General features: G+C 46.0%; 1 protein-coding gene across 2 annotated transcripts in view; it reads left to right on the forward strand.

Moving 5' to 3' along the window:
- LHFPL2 (LHFPL tetraspan subfamily member 2) overlaps positions 1–15,368 on the forward strand; it is a 125,623-nt gene that overhangs the window by 103,917 nt on the left and 6,338 nt on the right. Inside the window, exons 1-2 of one of the 2 annotated variants that reach the window (XM_005440337.4) lie at positions 1,972–2,034; positions 2,237–3,020. In XM_005440337.4, the coding sequence (XP_005440394.1) occupies positions 2,591–3,020 (430 nt within the window). In that variant the 5' untranslated portion in view covers positions 1,972–2,034; positions 2,237–2,590. Of the gene's footprint in view, positions 1–1,971; positions 2,035–2,236; positions 3,021–15,368 lie in introns of those variants that run through there. The other variant, XM_055698560.1, reaches the window with a different exon arrangement.

Below are 15,368 nucleotides of genomic sequence, written 5' to 3' on the forward strand. Positions count from 1 at the left end.
TGCAGTTCATTCTTTCACTTGCATTTCAAATGGAAAAGAACGCCGTGGTTTGGTCTTTTCTTCTGATTCTAATATAGCGTCCCATGTTTGGTATCAGTGCCGCGTTTTTGTGGCTGCCAGTATTCATCTGGAGTTTCCACCTACTTAAGTAAACATGAACTTTGTTCCCGTCTGTGTTCAATAAACGGTATTTTATGTTCAGCAGGTACAGAGTAAGCAGTAACTACTGTAATGGGTGTTCAGCTCTTGTCTCTTGCACCTCAGTTAAAATCCTGGAATTACAAAGATGAGGAGTTCACACAGGTGTGGTGCTTGCACAGAAATAAAGATTCTAGAGCGTTTTGGAACTTCTCTTAAAAAATAAAGACATTTTCTATTAAATTATCTTTAATTGTGCAGATGTCATCAGAAGAATGTAGGTTTGTAGTGGACATCTTCTACATTCCAGTTGTTATTTAAAGTGGAAATACTGAGAAAATCAACTTTTTTTTGGCAGGCTGACAGTTCAGCTCTCTGTTATTACAAAGGGTGTATTCGAGTCATCAATGTGTCAGGTTGCTTGAAAACTTCATACTTTCTCCCAAAAAATGGAAAACAAGCTGAACTGTTACCTCAGTATGGCTAAAAGCACAACTAATATATATTTTGCCTTTTTTTAAGGCAATGCTGAAACATTGAACTAGGGGAGACACAATTCAGTTGTTGGGACAGCAGCTTAAGCCTGTGTATCTGCTAGCGCCAGAGGAGCCTGCAGATCTAGACAAGGAAGAGAAATGTGGATAAGATCGTGTAGATGATTCACTGTGACTAGTACAGAGGGGAGTAGAAATTGCTGGATGAAATTCTGAATGTGTTGGAAGTTGTGGGTATGTGTTTCACTTTGCATTCAGTGGGACTAGGATTCTGCCACTGGACTCAAAACTCCTAAGAAATTAAATACCAACCACATGACAAAGCTGAAAAAGAATTGGGGATGTCTGTTTTTCTGGCATCTGCCGACCAGTTGGTGTTTGGCAGCAGTGGGGTGCAGATCTGGTTCTCGACTCTCTTGCCCTCCAGTTCAATGTCATTATTTTGTTTTTTTGTGGGGAAAACTTGGAAGTGCTACGTTCTCATCACAGAGCGGGTAACATGAGGGCATTTCCTGCTCCCACCCTTGCCCTCAGGCGACACAGCTCCAGAGGCGTGTGCAATGACCCGTTCGTTATTTTGAGACCAATATTTGGATCCGAGTTGGAAGCAGTGATCTCTGGATTGCCTCTTGTACTCAGATAAGTGTAACTCTGGGAATGTCATCAGCTACTGTTGAAAGGCAACATAAAGGCTCGGGGAAGGCCCTGGGGAACATTTTGCTGCAGTCCCAGCATGCACAGGACTGTGGAAGCGGGGAATTGAGAGGAGTTGGGAAGCTCGAGGCTGACCAGCAACCGCTCTCGCCAGGGCTCTTGGCCGCTTGGCAGTGGCTGGGGCGTTTCTCCACAGAATGCTGCTTACAGTGCCATAAGTCACCAGGAGCTGCTGGTGTTGGGATCAGTTCAAGACGAGGTGTGTGATGTACCTGCAGGCAGATTGCTTTTCTGGTACAAAGCAGAATATGGAACCCAGGGAAACACCACTCCAAAGGGATGTCACCACGTCACGGGGCAGGCCATCCCCAGCTGCAGTCCTGTGTGCCTGCTCTGTGCCGGGGTTGGTGCAGGTGCAGTCAGCAGGAGCACAGAAGGTGGGAGCGAGGTTCCTTCGTTGCCCGTTGCACCTGGGTGCCAGTGGCACACGCAGCTGTGCCCGGCTTCCATCCCAGAGGCACTCCCTGCAGCCTCCCCAAGCTGAAAGCAGGAACTACATGTCTGTGAAACTCCTTGAACATGTATGAACGTTTTTCTGGGTAACTGCCAGCAACCTTGGTAATTTCAACCAGAGGAAGACGATGGGGGTGTGGTGGTAGGAGTGGGTGGGACTGAGGGCTGTTATTGAGACCTTGGTTTGCTAAGTGCTTGACAAACACCCACAATGGCATGGGGCAGAGCAGATACTGTAAGTATGGCTGGGCAGCCAGAGATTAATCACTCCCGTGGGACAAACCCAGGAGGTTTTCAGCAGGCTCTGTCTGATGGGCCCTTGTTAGAGCTTTGGCATGTTGATGTGGATCTGTGCCAGATCGGGGCTCGTTGTGGGGATGGAAATGAAGATTTTTTTCTCACTGCTGGTGTGTTGTCTCTTTTTTTTTTTCTTGTAGGTGTGTGATGTCAAACAGTGGGCAGTCCTTGTGGCCTCCCCCCCCAGCCTGCAGCGTCATGTGCCAGTATGAATATTAAGAAAGAGAAGAGCACTCCAGAGCTCAGCATCCCAGACAGAAAAAAGGAGGAACTAAACGGAGAGAACAAATGACTGCACTGCTTGCAAAACTTGGGGCTGTTCACTTTTTCTCTAGACAAATTTCATCTTGGCCTTTGTGAGAGAACTGAAAGAGCAAGTAGAGCAGCCACAGTGATTTTCTTTGTCTTTTTTTTTTTCTTTATTTAATTTTTTCCCCCTTGTGCCTGGATTTTAAGACTGTTGGCTGCACTGATCGCAAGCACTGGACATCAATATGTGTCATGTTATTGTAACGTGTCGGTCAATGCTGTGGACTCTCCTGAGTATTGTGGTGGCTTTTGCAGAGCTCATCGCTTTCATGAGTGCAGACTGGCTGATTGGCAAAGCAAAGACTTCAGGCTCCGAGGATGTGGACAACAGAACAGGGGGGTCGCAGGAGCCTTATCATCCGACGCTGGGCATCTATGGGCGCTGCACCAGAATCTCCCACATGCAGCTTTCTAGACGAGACACGCTTTGTGGTCCTTACGCCGAAAACTTCAGTGAGATTGCCAGTGGGTTCTGGCAGGCAACCGCTATTTTCCTGGCCGTGGGAATCGTGATTCTCTGTGCTGTGGCATTCGTGTCTGTCTTTACTATGTGTGTGCAGAGTATTATGAAGAAAAGCATTTTTAATGTCTGTGGGCTGCTACAAGGGATTGCAGGTACGTGTATTTTGAGAGCAACTAAAGATTTTAATTCTGAGATCATTCAGCTGAAGTACAGTGATTCTGCCCTGTCGACAGACAGTCTGCATTAGGCAGACTCAAAGCGTTTCTATATGCTGGTGTTTATTTAAACACAACTGAAATTTATAGCATGTACTACATTGACATTGGCAGGAGAATAGTAGCCTGTGTGCCAAAATGAACTGACCAGTGTTGCTTTTGTTTGCTGTTCAGTTTTTTCCCTCTGCTTGGATTTTTTTCAGTAACAAAAACTTCTCTCCTTTGTTACCAGCAGAGAACAAAGTTTATAGTCATGTTAAGGCAGTCTATCTCCCTCTCGCTGCTTTAGTACTTTTTCTGTGGACCGAAGGCAGTTCTCTCAGTGTCTCAGAGGCTTTATGACTGTGGTGAGAGCAAATAACACCCCAGGGACAAGAACAGCCTGCAGTTGCACACCCAGTTCTTCAGCGTTTTCATGCTAAGCAGCCTCCTTTAAGGCTGTGAGCCTGACAAGCGATGCCTTACAAGCAACCATTCCTTTAGCTAGCTTATTGTTCAGCTGCAGTTACACAGCCCAGTGAGCTTATCTTTTCATTGTCCCAAGTATCAGCTGTGCTTTGCTTGAAAAAAAGAATTGGTTCTAGAGATCTGGTGTTTCTGCTTAAAGCCATGGATTTTACAGAGATTAAATGAGTTAGCAAACTGACACTGGACAGCTGTAGTTACAGAAGTATTTGGCTTTCTGTACTCGCCGGCGAGCTGTGGGGAGAGCCTGTCCCATACACAGGTTTTCATCTTTTGTGCTGTGTGCCTGTGGTGTCCTGGAGGAGGATAGTGGTCTTCTGCCCTACCTCTGGCAGCCCTCAGAGATCTGTGAAGAGGGAGGAAATGAGCAGGGTCACCTCCTCTTTTCCTTTTGGTGGTGCTCTTAAGCAGATGTTTCCAATTCATAACATGGTTTCATTGCTATAAAATTAGGAGATTTAACTTGTTTGCTCAAAATGTGAATCCAGCTTCTCCCCTCCTCACCTCTACTGAGGCAGCCAAACACACCTGTGGTGGCCGTACCTAGGCAGGAAGTGTAATGACAGGTGTTCAAACTTTTGTGAAGCTGGTTGGTTTCATTTGCGTAGTTGAGACCTAAAATAAGCTTATTCTCAACATAACATGGAGAAGTAGGCAAAACCTGAATTTGCTGCCTGCTGCAGCCCTCCAGGACATGCAGCCTGGGTCATGGACCCCGGTGATGCTGACTCCTGAAGCACTAGCACAGTGGCTGTCATCATCATCCCCCTTCACGCATCTTTGGTATAGAAGTGTACTGCTTATTTCATGTCACCCACAATGTAAGGTTTGTGCTTCTGGGGCAAAATTAGATCCCTAAATTGGCTCAAGATGCTTCTGTTCATGTGATAGCGTACAGTTAGCAGATGAATGTTCTGTCGATAAAAATTACAGGTTTTGCTGTAGTCACTCCTGGTTTACAGAATTTACCAGAACCAGTGCAACAAGGAAGCAGTTCTGCAGTGTAGACTAAGCCAGTGGACAGCTTTAGCTCCTTGCTTTCTTACCCTGTAGTTTGGAAATAATTCATGAAACCTGTTTTTCAGGAGATGACATTACTTCTTTTCTCTTGGAGGGGTATTTGTATGAGAGAGATTGGTTAGCAGCGTAAGTAGATAATTGGCATGTCAGACTTCGGTCTGTTGGAAGAGTAACTTTACTTACCATCCCGATACCATCTCAAAATATCTAATCTAAGGTCAAGATTAGCAGGAAGTAGGTTCTTGTATCTTAGAATACTGTTCTGGAGACCATGTATTTGTGAGAAAATATATGCAAAGTCAGTTTTATGTTTTATTATCAAACCAGCTGTACTTGTATGGGACTTGTGGCCTCCAGAATTGAACAACACAGTCGACAAAGCACTTCTTAACGTATTACGGCATAGATCAGTCCTTTTTGAGTTGTACTAAGGATAGAAGTACTTCCCTTCATGTATTTCAGATAAATGACACAGCATGAAACAGGGTAATAGGAAGGTCACTTTACTGAAATTGTTGCTATGAGAAGTACGCCTGCCAGTATCTGCAGCCAGGCGTCTTGTGGCTAGCAACTAGTTTTCTCAAGATTAGTTTTATTGGGTCTGCTGCTACTTTTGTGCCAGTAGCATTACATTATCTGCTTGCTTAGTTGAAATTATTTTTCTTATGACTTATCACAGCTGTTAATTTCAACTTTCTCAGTTACCAAGTTTTGGAAAATGCTTAAACAAGTTGTTCAATAAGAACAGTTGTCAGCATGGTTAATCCGTATGGGGATTATGGTAGCTAAACTAAATCCCTGACCAGAGAGCAAGACGCAACCCTGCCTTAATTGTTTTAAGCGTAAGATCATTCTTTCAAATGGGAACAATTCTGTTTTCAATAAGCATGGGAGAAGAATTCACAAAATCACTTTGTTTATCAACCTGTATCAATCCAGTATTTGCAAGTATGTCAAACATCTCGTTTTCTAAGATGAGATGTGCCCATGATACAGTCATCCACAGTAACTCAGGATCTTGCAGACTTAATCTCATTTGAAATCTCTGTATCTTTGTGGTGGAGATTTAATATAATTAAAAACATACAACAAGTTAATTTGTTCCTGGAATTCATCATGAAAAAACAGTAACAGACACCGGATATATCTTTTCGGTCTAGCAGCATTGGTTGTGATCTGGATGATGCCTGTGGTGAAATTACAGAACAGAAAGGAGCATCATTATGGCCCTTGGACAAACGTGCAAATTCTTATTTAGGTCAACAGGAAGGAGCCATACACATATCTGGTCCATAGAGGGTGGGTTTGGTTGTTTGGGTTTTTGTGTGGTGGAAAATCAGAAATACAAAGGCAGAAAGAATATGTTTAAACTACTGTAATTCCTTTGTTATAGAGCAAGACCTTCCTACCACTTACTTTGAGTCTTCAGTACCTTTTGGAGATGTTTGAGGATTGTTTCATCTGGAAAAGCATCTTTTCTTTGCAATACTGTGCAAAGAATAGAGCTGTGTACCGGAGTAGTTGATTACTACCTAGCAGCAAGAATACCAGGCAGACTTTCATTTGAATGTATTTTTGGGGAAAGTATTCTATTTTTACACTGTGTGAATTGCTTGAAATGCAGAGGCTAGAAGAGGCAGCATGTTATTGTACGGTAGCTGATACGAACCAATTCAAAGTGAATTTTCACAGTAATCATGTTGTTAGAGGAGGTAAACAACTGGTGGTCCCCTATTGGCATATGTGTTTCCAGGCCTTGTTTGAGCTTGGAAACTTTGCTTTGGTGCTAATATAATCTAAACATCATCTGGCCTCAAAGGAGAGTTGGGGGGGAGCTTAGGACAGAGCCTAAACCAGGTTTGGCTCCCATCCCTGACACAGTTTCTTTTATGGAGTTCATCATCACCAACTTTTCTTGGCATTTCTTTTTTAACCCTTAAGGGCATGGCTGGGCAGAGCCACCCGATACGGTGGCAGGGTGGACACAGGCCCTTCCCCGCAGCCGGCATGTCTGGCTGGCAGGTGAGCGACAATCTGCCAGCTACATCCTGACTGCTGGAAGCTAAATTAGCGGCACGTACCTTAAACCCTCAGCAGGCCCCTGTGTTTCCTTGTGGGGAGCTTACGCCATCGTGTGCCTGGGAAGGCTCTGGGGACAGTGGAGCGAAAAGGGTGCTCGTGTGCCAGGAGGGTGGTAGGGTTCAGTTTCTGTTACTCCTGCTTTGCTGTGCTGAGTTGAGGCTGCACTGCCAGCAGGTTTAACGAGAGGGGGTAAAGTAGCTCCTCTCTAAAGTCTTCCCAGAGTGCTGGTGGCTTTATCTGGGAGGCCTCTCATGGGTCACCCTCTTCGCACCACTTTGTTTGCAGTCTGCTGTCTCCTAGCTCAAACACAGCTTGATTAAACAGGTTTCTGACAGAAGCATGAAAAAAAACCCCAAACATGTAGAAATCAGGTTGCATCAGTCAGGAGACCAGCTGCACACCGAGCAGTGTCTCTGGTGTGATCAGGTGAATGCCTGGCTGCATTTTGCTGTGTGGCTTAGCAGGCTGGGCTGCTGGCAGTTAACGACTTTTAACATATATATGGCCAGTCAGACAGAGCAGAGGTTTGTGTCTTCAAAGGCCACTGCATGTGGGCTGGGAGCATTAGGTTCTCCAGGCCACTTTGTTGGAGTCTGTCTGCTTGGTCCCAGATGCTGCAAGTTTAGGCTTTCCTCCTGCAATCCATCAGTTTCTCCTCCAGCATTGCTGGGGGGTGACTCAGCTTCTTCCTTTCCAGGCTCTGGGAGGCTGGTTTTTCCCTGTGGTGCTTTTCCTGGTCAGTCACAGGCAGTGAAGTCTCTTCCACAACACTTTCTGTTTTCAGGTATATCACAAGCTGTCCTGCATTCATTCCTCTGTCCTTTCCATGACTTTTTTCTCTTTTATTACTGTTCATGATTCAATAGTTAAGTGCCAGGAGTGCAGCTTTACACTCCAATGCAAAGAAACTTCACCATTTTCTAAAGTGAAGGGGTTAAACCCACTGTGAAGCCAGCTGTGTCTGTAACAGTCTGTCTTTGCTGCTGGAAGAGTATGTTTTGTATCTCTTGCACTACGAAATAGTTCAGCGTATTATACTCATTGGTCATAATTTCTGTTTGGGAGGCGGGGTGATTAGGAAGATGGCCTGAGCAGAGCGTGATGGGAATAATCTGAAGGGGAAGAGGATCTGGAGCTGCTTTTGGGGGTGTATGAAGTAGGATCTGGCTGTGCAAGATGGGCTTGTGATGCATGGGGCCATGGGGCTGCTGCTGGAAGGTAAGGAGGCTGTTGGGAGTTGTGGAGGAGGAAACTGAGGAGGAAGCTGGAGATAGGCCAGGACTTTGCTCAGAGAGGGGATAAAATGCAGAAGGAGAAGCATGCTGCTGTGGAGGGGCATGCGGCTGCAGACACACAGAGCATGACACAAAAGGTTATGATAGTTGTAGTATTCAGTTGTAGGCAGCAGCATGCTATAAGAAAGCATTATTTTGTATGCAAAAGGGCCAGGCTGGTGAGCAAGGAAGAAAGTACCTTGTGAACTCATGTTGTTTCCTGCAGGCAACAGAAGCTATTGCTCAGGAGGGGAACCCAGGCAGGGAGTGCTGAGCGAGAGTGGTTTTGCCCTCGAAGGCAAGGAAGCTTCTTGTTTGTCATTCTAAAACGCAGAGCATGCATTTTTCAAAAAGCATATTTCCTCTTGGATTGAGCTCAGAGTTTTTCTTTCCTGATGCCAGAATTCTGAATTCTTGGGGTGGGAAGAAAGAAGAAAGGCGGGGCGGGGAGGGGGGTGGGGGCAGGGGGAGGATTTCTAATGGAAATCCTGACAGTCTGAACTGCTTTTGCTGTCTGCGGTATAGTGCTTCCTGTAACCTATATGGCCAAATGCCAACATGACATCTAATACACAGTTGGCTGCTGAAAGTTCAAGCGGAGGGAACTGCTGTGTTGGAGTATGCCAGGGAAGGAAAATTGAGTTCAAGTGCTAAATTGCTGTAGAGCCTGAGGGAGAGTATTAGTAACTTTAAAGTAGTAAAGTGAAAATTTCAGTGTTTTGTTAGATTGGTGTCAGCTCATCTCCTGCGCTACCAAGATGGGCATGTGGGAACCCATAGACACCCAGCAAATTGTAAATGGAATAGAAAAATAAAAAGTTGGTTTTCAGTGATCAAGTTTGACAGCTGATTTTCTCAGCAAGCATAAACATCTTCCAACAAACGGTGCTCAGTGTGATATTCTCATGCTACCTGCTGAGAAATACTTTACTGTGGCACATGCATGCTGAAGTCTCTTGCCTCCACCAGTGTAGGTGAGATGCCAAGAACTTCTTTATATCCCTGCTCTGGCGATGCAGGGTGAGAGAGTGCTGGCTGCCCCCAGAGGGGCCTGAGGGATAGCGGGAGGGTAGCATCTTCCTTTCCATCAGATTTTTGCTTCCAGGCCTCAGACCGAAAACCGATGCATCTGTTTGTATATAGGATGCAAACAGTAGAAGAATATTTAAACTCAACAGATTCTATGTTTTCACTCAAATGCAAGAAAAAAGGTGAAAGCGGCCCTTACAAGATGGGGAGCTAACCTCTGCTTAGCTTCTGTCTTTGGTGTGCCTGGTGTGGTGGTGAAGGAAGTTGATGGGTTTGAGTCTTGCTTCTGTCCCCAATGCAGATGACCTGCACACTGCTGGTGTACAACCCATGAAGCCACCCGAAGTTCTCCCCTTCCTGCATCCCCCCTTTGCCTTCTCACTGATCTCCTCTGCAGCTCCTCCCTGCCCACATCCCCGAGGTCGTCTTTGTGCTGCAGGATTAGTATTGAAGAGGTGTAATGCCATGAAAAAGATGGCCTTGTAGCCCTTATACCTCTTTGCTTAAGCCAAGGCAGGTTGTTGCTTTGGCTTTCCTTACAGAGCTGTGGTCAGGAGGCTGCGGTTTTCATTCCCATTCTGCTGATTCAGCATAAGCAATTGATGGTTTGGAGGGCACAGCACTCACTAGTTGTATGGCAGTGATCAAGGTTATGGTGCATGGTGTGGAATGTACTGTCTTCTCTGCTTCTTTCATGGATGGAATAGTTGACACAGCCTGGTACTTCTTTCCCTGACTCAGGAACCTGCTCAATTTAACCATCCACAAAGTTTCTCATTTAGCAGCTTGGAGCCTTTTATTGAGGTGTCATAGAGCTTCATTGGCTTTTAAGGTAAAATGTGGGAGATGACTAGCCCTTGCAGCTGCGCCTGAGCAGTGGCCCTATGATTGGAGAGGTCTTAGGTTATCTCTGCATTGCTGAAAACTTGTAAACATTTGGCTTTTCCACTTTAAGGTGCTCTATCTTGACTTAATTGCTGGTTAGCGTCTGCTGCATGGAAGCCCCTATAGTGTGGTGACATGACTCCACGTGACTGAGAGGCAGCGAAGAGGCAGTGGTATCATTTCAGGGCTTGGGAGTGACCTTACTTGGAGTCTTCACATCTCCTTGCTTCCCATCTAATGGGGACTCTCACCACATACATACAAATTATTAAAAGCTAATAGCAAATTTGCCCTCCCCACTCCTAAAACCAGGAGTCTGTAGGCTCACACTTTGTTATGGAGAAGTCCAAGCAGTTAGATCACACAAATACCAAAAAAACAAAACCCTGAATCATGATGTCATTCTGCCAAAGCAACCCACATCAAGCTAATAAACTGATCTTATTTTTGGCTTTTTCTGTGCATAGCAAAATATGCTTAATAGTTGAGTCTCTGGCCAGTAGTCCCCTGCACTGTATTCCTGTCCCTGTTCCCACACTCCAACATCAGTAATGACATCAGAAGTTCATATATGTTTGCATAGGTTTGGTTATGAATAAGCACCTTTGATTTGCTTAATAAGTGGGCAAAGACGCATGAGCAAATGGTATAGTTAATTTACTGTTGAAAAGAGTAGGGATCTTACCCTTGTCCTCAGCGAGGGGAAGGCAGTGGTTAAGGAACTGCTTTTTCTTCTGGTAACTGCTTACCCTTATATTACACCAAGACAATTTGAAAGGGAAAAAAGTATATACCTGTGCAGGTTTTGAGCCATTAAATGGTTGTGGTTTAAACTGTTCATTCTCCTGCCTCAGCTTCTGGTGTGCCAGGTATGCTGAAATCTCTATGTGGCTGCAGTCTCTGCAGTGTTGGCAGGTATGGAGGTACATACCAGCAGCCATTCCCACCCTCAGTGGCCGTGCTTCCTATTTATCCCAGATCTCCTTTGCTTATGCAAGCCTGCATTGAATGTGGTGGTGTCCTGATTTTGGCTATGATAGAGTTAATTTTCTTTTCACTAGCTGGTACAATGTTGTGTTTGCTATCTAGTATGAGAATAATGCTGATAACACGCTGATGTTTTCAGTTGCTGCTAAGTAGTGTTTATACTAAATGAAGGACTTTTCAGCTTCTCATGCCCTGCCAGTGAGAGGCCTGGAGGGGCACAAGAAACTGGGAGGGGACACAGCCAGGACAGCTGACCCAAATTAGCCAAAGGGATATTCCAAAACACGGGGTGTCATGCTCAGTGTATAAACTGGGGGGAGCTGGCCAGGGCTGGCTGATCACTGCTTGGGGACTGCCTGGGCATCAGCCAGTGGGTGGTGAGCAATTGTATTGTGCATCACTTTAGTTTTTTCCTTGCATGCCTTTGGATTTTATTCATCTCCCCCTTCTCCCTCCTTTTTGTTACAGTTATTATTGTTGTTCTTATTATCATATCCTGCTCCACTTGGATGTGCACAAGCCTGTGGGGCTGGATGGGACTCACCCAAGGGTATTGAGGGAGCTGATGGAGGTTAGCCAACAAGGGCGGGAAGGAGGATCTGGAGAATCACAGCCCTGTCAGCCTGACCTCGGTGCTGGGGAAAGTTATGGAGCAGATCACCCTGAGTGCCGTTGCATAGCATGTACAGAATGACTAGAGGATCAGGCCCAGCCAGCATGGGTTTATGAAAGTCAGGTCCTCTTTGGCCAACCTGATTTCCTTCTACAACAACATGACCCACCCAGTGGATGAGGGAAAGGCTGTGGATGTTGTCTGCCTGGACATTAGTAAAGCCTTTGACACCAGCTCCCACAGCATTCTCCTGGGGAAACTGGCTGCTCATGGCCTGGATGGATGTACTCTGCTCTGGGTTACAAGCTGGCTGGATGGCCGTGCCCAAAGAGTGATGAGGAATGCAGTTACATCCAGCTGGCGGCCGGTCACCAGTGGTGTTCCCCAGGGCTCACTACTGGGGCCAGCTCTGTTCAGTATCTTTATCGGCGCTCTGGACGAGGGGATCGAGTGCACCCTCAGTAAGTTTGCAGATGACACCAAGCTGGGCAGCAGCGCTGATCTGCGGGAGGGCAGGAGGCTCTGCAGAGGGGTCTGGACATGCCGGACCGATGGGCCGAGGCCAGCTGGATGAGGTTCAAGAAGGCTCCGTGCCGGGTCCTGCACCTGGGTCACACCAGCCCCACACAGCGCTACAGGCTGGGGCAGAGCGGCTGGAAAGGGCCTGGTGGGAAAGGGCCTGGGGGTGCTGGTCGGCAGCCGGCGGGGCATGAGCCAGCAGTGTGCCCAGGTGGCCAAGGAGGCCAGCAGCACCCTGGCTTGTGTCAGAAGCAGTGTGGCCAGCAGGGCAAGGGAAGGGACTGTCCCCCTGCACTGGGCACTGGTGAGGCTGCACCTCGAACCCTGTGTTCAGGTTTGGGCCCCTCACTGCAGGAGGGACGTAGAGGGGCTGCAGCGTGTCCAGGGAAGGGCCACGGGGCTGGGGAAGGGTCTGGAGCACAAGGCTTGTGAGGAGCAGCTGAGGGAACTGGGGCTGTTCAGCCTGGAGAGGAAAAGGCTCAGGGGGGACCTTACTGCTCTCTGCAGCTGCCTGAGAGGAGGATGGAGGCAGGTGGGGGTGGGTCTCTTCTCCCAGACGACAAGTGACAGGATGAGAGGAAACAGCCTCAAGTTGTGCCAGGGGAGGTTCAGATTAGGTATTAGGAAGAAAGATACTGTTTCCCTTCATGGAAGGGGTGGTCAACCATTGGAAGAGGCTGCCCAGGAAGGTGGTTGAATCACTGTCCCTGGAGGAGTTTAAAAAATGTGTAGATGTGGTGCTGCGGGATATGGTTTACTGGTGGACTTGGCAATCCTGGGTTAATGGTTGAACTTGATGATCTTAAAGGTCTTTTCCAACCTAAATGGTTCTACGATTCTATGATCATTATTATAATTAATATCATTTTATTTTATTTTAAATTGTTAAATTATTCTTGAATTCACCCACAAGTTTTACCTTTTTCCCGATTCTCCTCCCCATCACTGCGGGGATGGGGCAGGGAGCAAGTGAGCAGTTGTGTGGTACTTTGTTGCTGGCCTGAGTTAAACCTTGACAGGTGTCCAGGTAGGCATTGATCTTAATGTTACAGATTTTTCTTCCGTTTGTGGTGCAGCATTTCCCAGTGGGCCAGAAGCCATCTCCAAGACACTAGGGCTTGTAGGATCTCTCCTTTCTTTTTCGCTAAAGACCTAGCCTCTGGTCAGCTGCTTGCGTTTGGTGGGTCTGGCAGTCGTCCAGGGGGATGGAGAGCAGCAGCAGAGGCAGGTCTGAGGCTCTGTGGTGTGAGTACTGTAAACAGCACTCCCTTCAATGTCTCAGCACAACCCTCACCCCTTTCCTACAGCCAGTGTGGAGTGCTTGAGACCACCACGTCAGCTGGCTTGAGCCAGCCTCATTAGCTCTCATCTGATTAAAATGGGATTACTAAATGATTTCACAGGGCTGAAGGTCTCATCTGATTCAAATGGGATTAGTGAATCATTTCACAGGGCTGAAGGTGTCTGTTACACAGCGGCTGAGTAGGAGGCCATCACTTTGGTTGTCTGTCAGTGGATGAAGCAGTCAAAAGGATGCGAATGGTGACCTGTAGTATTCCTGCTGGGTAGGGCTCTATCAGGGAAGGTCTGCGTATGTGAAAGCCTCCTTGGGTTAAGCTAGCATAGTACATTTCTACAAATACTTCACATGTGAAATTGTTCAGGTAGCATATTAACACTTTGGAAATATAAGCAATAAAGACAGGGTTATTTTGCCTGGCTGCTGCAGTGCCTTTGGGCTGCGCCTTAATCCTCTGTGGTTGCACAGATGAGAATGGTTGATTGGGATCACTGCCACTGAGGAAAGCACCCTCCTGCACTGCCTGCATGGTTGGGCAAGGCTAATCCCTCCCTGCCTTCACCCTTAACTTCCTCTCTTGAAGTGGTGTTGCTCAGTTGTGCTGCCTCATGGAGCCTGTTGCAGTGCCACCTCATTGATCACAGCTGCTTAATTTCCTGTTTCTTCAGCAGCATTTAAAAGCTTTTTTACTATTTCCTAGGAAATGAGAAGATAGTTTCAGGCTCTGCAATGGAAATTGGCTTTGTTAGTATATTCTGTTGTTAATATGGCACAAGAGCAACTGCACAGGAGACTGGCAAAACTAAGTAGCGTGCCTTCGCTTGGCTAAACAAGCATCTGCCTAACCCCTGTCAAAGGATAGAATGAAAAAAGATTTTACTCAGGTCTGACCCCAGCACATAACGTGACATACAAATGCCTGCAGTGATAGACCAGTCTGTTGGTTTTCCATGATGTTAGCCTGTGCTACTGCAGTGTTTAAAAACCAGGAGGAGCAATTCCTTGCTGCAGTTCCAGGCCCTTAGAACGGGTAAAGTTCTTGATGCACAAATACAAGAAGGCTTCTCCTGTAGATAAAGTGTTATTGAGCTGTTTTCAGAACATTGTGGCACAACAGTGTAGTCTGCTGTATTTATATTGATATTTCACAATATGCTGTAATGTTTTGCTTTGGTGTTTTAGGAGAAAGGAGTTGCTTTTACATCATTTGAATATGGAAGGGCCAATGTTTACTAGGTTGTTCTTAACACTTTCTGCAAGTAGGTAATTAGAGACTGACAATAAAACGTTATGTGGGCAAATTGCCTTCAGTGAAAGAAGGGGAAGATGTCCTCTGGAGACAGGCTTGTACCAAAGAGTTTTAGATGAGGTCACTGGATAAAAAAGTCATTTTAATAGTTTTCTGTTGTCATTCCTAGGCATCTGGTGGCATTGTGTAGCTTTCTTTCAGACCTCTGTTTTAAGGAATCCTTAAGAAATCCTTAATTTCCTCTTAGGAAAGGTAACTGGGAGCTGGCACCAACTAACAAAAAGGAAAAAATAATTATGAAAAATTATCATACTGATTTAAAGAAGTGGGGTAGAGCTAATTAAGAAGTAGGAACAAGAGTTATGCGTACAGAAGAAGCTGCCGTCCCAGCAGAGCAGCTGTGCTCAGAGACAGGGTTAAACGTGGGACAGAACAAGCCTGAGCTCTGCAAGCCTGTAGACAAGTGCAGTGGGAAACAGTTTGTAATGTTTGCAAAATGAATTTGTTCCTTCCAGCAGGAGGAACAGACAGCAATAATTCCACAGGTAGATTGTCTGTGAATTAACACTATGATTTACTGTACGTCAGCATGAAGTGAAAGTATTTGTGGCAGAAAACTTTTCTTCAGTCAGAGCACTCAATTTTTGTTCTTCATTCTTTCTCTGGAGGATTGGCTTCTCTTCAGAGACACTGAGACAAGAGCAAAAACTGATCTGTTAAGAAAAAGAGATCTGTCATTAGTATTTATTGTCCTCCTGCCAGACACATCTCAAAGCAAACTGTCAACAGGAGATAATTGTTGTTTATCAGATTATGATGACATAAAATTATACAACACACAACTGAACTTTGTACTTTAAAG

This window comes from Falco cherrug, chromosome Z (genome assembly GCF_023634085.1).
Source record: "Falco cherrug isolate bFalChe1 chromosome Z, bFalChe1.pri, whole genome shotgun sequence".
Lineage (NCBI taxonomy): Eukaryota > Metazoa > Chordata > Aves > Falconiformes > Falconidae > Falco > Falco cherrug.